The following is a 6,673-nucleotide window of genomic DNA, read 5'->3' as shown; positions in this document are numbered from 1 at the left end:
AAAAGGGTCGTAATGGCGGACCCAGTTATGCTGCAATGTAATTTTTTTTTTTTGGGGGTAGTGCCAGAAGATAAAAAGAATTTATGTTCTAGTAATTAAATTGTATATTACCACAATATAATTAGTCGTCTAACAACATTTTTCTAGGTGGACTGAATTTTTTTATAATTTAATATTTTCTTTTTATAGGAGAAATTTTATTAATATGTAAGAATTAATAAAGGAAGATATAATGAGCCATGCCCCTTAAATAATTATTCTTTATATCATTTGAGATTATTTAAAAAACATATTTATCTCTTAAATGATAAATTTGGATCAAAATTTAATAATAATTGAAGAGAGGATATGACTAATTAAGATAAAAAAAAAATCTTATATGATTTTTCAGTAAGAGTAATTTTATAATTAAATTAAAAAAAAATTTTCTGAGAGAGGGGCCGTGGGCGGGCTTATTCCTCCTCCTTCAGCACTGAAATAAAATGGTGGGAGCCCCTGTTTGAAGATGATCGGACGGGTATTGGACGTCAATTTTATTCTAAAATTATGTAATTTATTATTACATTCACTGTTTGCTTTGCAGAACAAATAATCAAATTATAACTAAACGAGTCATTAGACTCATGAAATAGAATCTTTTTGCATTATTTTTTAAATCTCACGGCTTAAATCTCTGTTACAGTGACGGTAAAGTCAGATCGTGAGGGAATCGACGTCAGCCACGGTGAAGTAGAAAGGCGTGAGAACAAAACAATAAAAAGATTTAGAGTCGGTTGCTTATGTTTGCAACCCTAGTTCATTACCTTTCTTTATCATTTTCTTATTATTAAAAATCTACAATTATAAAATTAACCTTCAAGTTTTAAAATTTTTAGATTTATTAAATAAATAAACGAATCAATTAGCTCAAAAATTTGGATTCGATTAATTTATTTAGCGAATCACATTTTAATTCTTTCATTTATTAAATGAATTTATTTTTCCAAATCTAAATATCTTTAATTCCAACTAAATTGAATTAAACAAATGAATCCTGACCCATTTTACCATCTCTAGTAATACGAAAGATGGTAATAGTGAAAATCCAATAGAAATAACTACGGATCCTCATTCACATGTCATACTCTTCCAAGCATAAAAAGAATTTTATTGCACTTTTTGGAGCGAAAACTAGACTAATAATAATATAAAAAACCTTAATAGATTACAAATAGAGAGGTACGAAAAAACTTTCACCCATATAAAAGAACTAGAACAACACAAATTATGTTGCGTGATTACAAACACTTGGGACATGATTTATGCAAGAAACTTGCTTTGGCACCATGCTTAACTAAATCAATTGAGTTAATTAATCTCACTATCAAGCCGTAAGCGAAAGGATGAGGCCACTCCATCACCAAAAGTAACATCATCCAGATAATTCCCCAGAAAGCCTATGGGAGTGCTTAGACATTATATTACGTCAAACTAAACAAGGAAACTATATAAACACAATTATGTCACTGATCTTAGATGTTTCAGAATCATTTGGAATTAGGATTTATGGTGGTTAAATTTTTTCTCTAAACCTGAGATTGTGTCCTTAACAGTTTGCTTGACTTGAGATTCTTTCCTTTAACAATCTCCCTCAAACTCAGGAATGAAGGAAAAGGAGCAAGCTTGAAACATGAGAAATCTTGAAACTTGAGGATGCTTGAATATTAATCTTGACGGACAAAACCAAAAAGAGAGATGGAGGAGTATTGGGTAAACCGGTGGCTGACGGAAATCGGATAGAGAAATTGTTATAGAGTTGATATTTAGGTGGAGAATGAAAGTGTAACACACAAGCCATAAAGTTCTGAAAAAATCCAAAAAGAATGCTATTTTCTGAAACAGCCACTGGGCTTTCAACAGTTTTGCAAGTGACGCCAATTAGACGTCGGTTTAACGTCCAAGACATATCCAATTATCCCTAATCTCTGGTGTTGTCAGGTTTCAGAATATCGCAGTGAACACCAAAACAACAATAATTCATTAAAAAAAATAGTTATTGAAATAAAAGAATATATATCTGGAAAATATCAGTGAATCCAGCAATTCACCGCACACTATAGAAAATAGAATTACCAAAGCTATTGTTAAATCTAGACAGCACCAGGTCATAAAGCTGGTACTTACCAAACAAAGCTCCTATGACTATGAAACACCAATTAAAAAAGGAAAAGGACAAATTAAAGATATCAGCCTTTACAAATGGATTATATTGTTTTCACTCCTCAGAACCTGTCAATACATTGACCATAATCTGCATGACCTTTACTCTCATTTGCAAAGCCAAAATGTAATCAGCAGTTTCTCTGAACAGCCCAGCTAATCCCAATGGCTCGCCGTTTGGAATAAGCTTCTTCAGGGTCTTGACCTTCTTTTCGATCACGGTAGCAGGTATTCTAGAACCTTCCAAACGAGCTCTCTTCTTCATCAAAATCCTTCTGGTTTTGATGTGTCCGTTTTTCCGAGTAACTCTTTTTTTCCTCACTTGCCATGATGACGATCCTCTCTTGGCTTGCGCTTCCAAAACTTTGTTCCGCAAAGACTCACTCAACTTACACTTTTCCTTGTCATTTCCTTGAATGATGCTCTTCAAATCAAGAAGAGGTGAAGAAACAATTCCCATAGACTCAAAATTTTTGACAAAAAGGAGCTAATAATTTTGTTCTCCCAAAAAGGACTTCGTATAGCAGAAAGGGCACAAACTAATGGGTTTTATAAGGTATATTGAGAGCCGGGTTGATGGCCAATTAGGATAATGCAAAATTAATTATTTAAAGGGGCGGCCAATAGGGAGGGACACATCAAACAATTTCATGGAAGGCCTCCAAGGGAATGGGACTAATCAATAAGAAAGAGCCAAGTGTACCTGATGATGTTGCTTAATGCTTTGAGCATGTTATCCAACTCAATGCACATGCAACCACATGATTCTTCGCCACCTCCTCAACCTCCCGAACCACCACCACACCTATCTCGTCAAAACACCCTGGATTATTCCTCCTCCTACTTTCCAAATTCAATGCATAGATAATGTGAATTGAGGGGTCCTTAATTTCCTCATTCCAGCTCAATAAACATGGCATGGCACTCCACGCACTTACGTATTATATTTATCAGTTGATAAAACTCTAGGGTTTCATGGTGATTAGCTAATGTTTCCAAACGGGGAAACCTATTTATAAGACTAAATGATTATTTTGATTGACTGCAAATCATTGTTAATTGTCAATATTTGTTTCAAGAAAAATGGACATTTTAGATCTCAATGTTGGGATAAGGTAGATATTCTTCTGACATTCATGAATCCTATTTTGCATCAAAATGATGATTGACTGCAAATCATGCTTTAACATGTCTGGTTTTGCAGTTCAACTGAGAAAAATCTTAAAAACAAAATGCATGCATCTTCGGCTTGGCTGCCGCTGATACTTAACATATAAGATGGCATTAATTCTCAGTATATGGACTATATATGGATGCTATGGAATTAATATTTTCCTTTTCCTTATTTAATTATCTGGCAACAAAAGCACAGCATGCATTAATGGCTCCTTTACACACACTGACACCCACACATAATGTATCATATATGTATGCATACCATGCGAGATCGAATAATATATGTATATATATCTTATAAACAACATAAACAATTACTTCTAATGTTACATTTAATTACCATCCCATGAAGAAATTAAAGGAAAATAACAATCCTTCATTGGCATTGCAACATAAGTCAAGTTTTGATAATACTTGCATAAAGATGGCGAAAATATTACGTCTTTCTCAAAATTTCACTTAGCCTTGTTAGGATAAGAAGCCAATTAAGAACATGCACGCACGTGCGCTTATGTAACCCAAATAATTGACGTATAATTAAATAGAACAGCTGATTTTTATTATTGATCCGGCGAAAATTAATTAAAGCACATAAAGAAAGTCTATCTACAAAAAGAAGCGCATGGCTTAAAACATGGTTACGATTTAATAATATAAATATTCCAGTGAACACCTATTCCTTGTGCTGTATGCCTGTATTCAGCGGACAAGTAGGTTAGAATATGTGGGATGTTCTTTTTCTGTCACCCTCTTATTGGTTTATTTATTTATTTTTTGCTTTATATGAGCAGATAAACTTAGATCACAAACCAAACAAACGTCATGACTCATGACGGTACATGTATCAATCCCAAGCTTCATAGTCGTGTATTATTGAATTTCCCTTTTTTTTTTAATTCTAGTGGGCATTTGCTGTATTAATATGTGTTGTTAAGTATGTTCTATGCATCTAATTTATACTCATTGGTAATTGGTATGCTTAATTTAGCTTGAAACAAACTCTTAACTTTAAAAACACCCAATTACATAACAGGTTACAGGTCAAACATCTTTGTCAAATGAAGTGTCCTCGCTGGACCAGGCCATCCCCAAAAGCTATAAAAATGACCAAGATGGGGATGAAACCCTAATCAATCACTACTGTACTTGGGTCTATCTTGAATAGTTGATCAAGCAGCTGTGGGTAACGACGGAGTGCCTGTTCTCCATGTGTGCATATATACAGAGGCTATTAATTAGGCTTTCTAAGCTAGCTAAAACCTATCCATTTAACGGCCTATTTTCTATAATTTCTGGTTTTCTGAATTTAACAAATTCTCAATTGTTGGCATCGTTGCTGTGCAGGATGCTTTACAAACAGAAAAGGGCAGATGGATGATGTGGCTGCAAACATGGGTCATTAAAAGCGGGCTAAGTTTTCCCAAACGCTCATGTGCTTAATGACGTGTTCACATGCAATGTAATGCGAATAATCATTATTCGTTTTCTTTTATAGATGCACCACCATCATCACATTTTGTGGTTAATTTATGAGCCACAACAGTTCATTTCAACTTGTCTGAAGTTTCAAAAGTCCACCGATAATAAGTTTCCAAAGTTGAAATATAAAATTTATATTCAATTAAAGGGACCTTATTTTTTAAGGTAATGTAATAATTTTTTTTTATTAGAAATGGGCTCTCAGGGAGCTAAGGCAACACTAATCGGGAGTGTGCAATCCCATACGCATCCTTACAAAGTATGTCAACAATTCCAGGAGGAGAAGAAAGGAGAACATGCAATCCTATAGGGGAATTTAAGCTATAAGTAGGGAGAAAATCAGCAGCACAATTTACCTCTCGATACAAATGCTCAAGTTGAACGATCCAATCCTATTCTAATAATTTCCGAATAGCCTTGATAAGAGTGGCATTTTCATTTTCTAGAACAGAGGCCATTGTCAACAAATGCACTACACTCTCGTTATCCACTCCAACTTGAACACGCCTAAACCCATTTTCCCATGCCATTCTCAATCCATGCAGCAGCCCCCAACGTTCAGCCGAAAGGACTGAACACATTCCAATGTTCACTATAAATCCCATGATCCAATTTCCAGTAAAGTCACGAAGCAAGCCACCAGCTCCAGTCTCATCGAAACCTTTCCTGGCACCATCCGTATTTAAGCTAATACTCGGCCAAATAGGGGCTCTCTAACGTATCATTTTCTCCACTTTCTTTTGCTTGACAGTCAAAGGTTGCTTGATACACCTTAGGATCTCATACGTCCGAGCTTTAATATCTGTAACTATAAAGCTGCTATCCCACGATCCATGATTAAAGAGTACACACTGTCACTCCAAAGCACACTCTCCAGTACTCTTGACTTGCGGTATTATGACCTCTCCCTAGATTCATATGGATCCAATCCTTCAGCTGCAATAGGAAAAAATTAGGATGATACTGACTCGGCAAAAGCTGAGACCAAACCCTCTTAGCTGTAACACAATCACGGAGAGAGTGAAGGATATCCTCAACCGACCCTCCACATCGATCACAGTAAATAGAAACAATGATATGCCTCCTATTAAGCTCCTCCCGAGTTTTCAAACGGCCATGCAAAATGAGCCACAGGAAAACAGGTATGCTTTGAGGGTCCTTCCAGTTCCAAGCTAAACGCCAGTCAATCTGAGATCCACTGCCCATAGACTCATCCAGCAGCTCATAAACAGCTCTTACCGAAAACATTCCATTAGGTGAACCCCCCAAAAATAACTGTCATTGCCAAAGGCAGTTGTTGGTGGATGAATTGCAGCAATCTTTAAAAGGACATTGCTAGGCACCAAGTGGCTAAACAAAGGCCAATTCCAGTTACCAGCTCCATCTAGAAAATCCATTGCCCTCTTATTTAGTAACTCATTCGGGATTGGTTGAATCACACATTCAGCTAGAGGCTTTAGACTTGTCACCCAACAATCCCCCCAAAAGTTAACTGTCTCCCCATCACCAATGTTCCACCGAATGCCCCCTCGAGTTTTCTCCCAAATATTTCCCATCGCTTTCCACAGAGGGGAACCACACCGAGTAGGCAAACTTGTAGGAACCTCATCCATTTGAACTCCGTATTTTGTTAGCAGCACTTTGTTGCTAAGTTTAGTGGGTTCGGTAATCAAACTCCAATTAATCTTCATAATAAGGGCATGGTTCATAATCTCAAGCTTTTTAAAACCGAGACCCCCTTTAGACTTTGGAGTGCAAACCATATCCCAACTAACTAAACTCATTTTTTGGTGTTCAGCCGAGCCACTCCAAATAAAAC

General features: G+C 36.1%; 1 protein-coding gene across 1 annotated transcript; it reads right to left on the bottom strand.

Annotated features, from left to right (window-relative positions):
• Nucleotides 1-2,035: 2,035 nt before the first annotated feature.
• Nucleotides 2,036-2,983, bottom strand: LOC18050126 (transcription factor UPBEAT1). Its single transcript, XM_006444474.2, has one exon. The coding sequence runs from the start codon at nucleotides 2,657-2,659 to the stop codon at nucleotides 2,255-2,257; it is 405 nt and encodes a 134-aa protein (XP_006444537.1). The 5' UTR covers nucleotides 2,660-2,983; the 3' UTR covers nucleotides 2,036-2,254.
• Nucleotides 2,984-6,673: the final 3,690 nt, after the last annotated feature.

Source organism: Citrus clementina, unplaced genomic scaffold, assembly GCF_000493195.1.
Source record: "Citrus clementina cultivar Clemenules unplaced genomic scaffold, Citrus_clementina_v1.0 scaffold_3, whole genome shotgun sequence".
NCBI lineage: Eukaryota > Viridiplantae > Streptophyta > Magnoliopsida > Sapindales > Rutaceae > Citrus > Citrus x clementina.
Note: the sequence above shows the minus strand (reverse complement) of the source record. Positions and strands in the feature narration are given on the sequence as shown.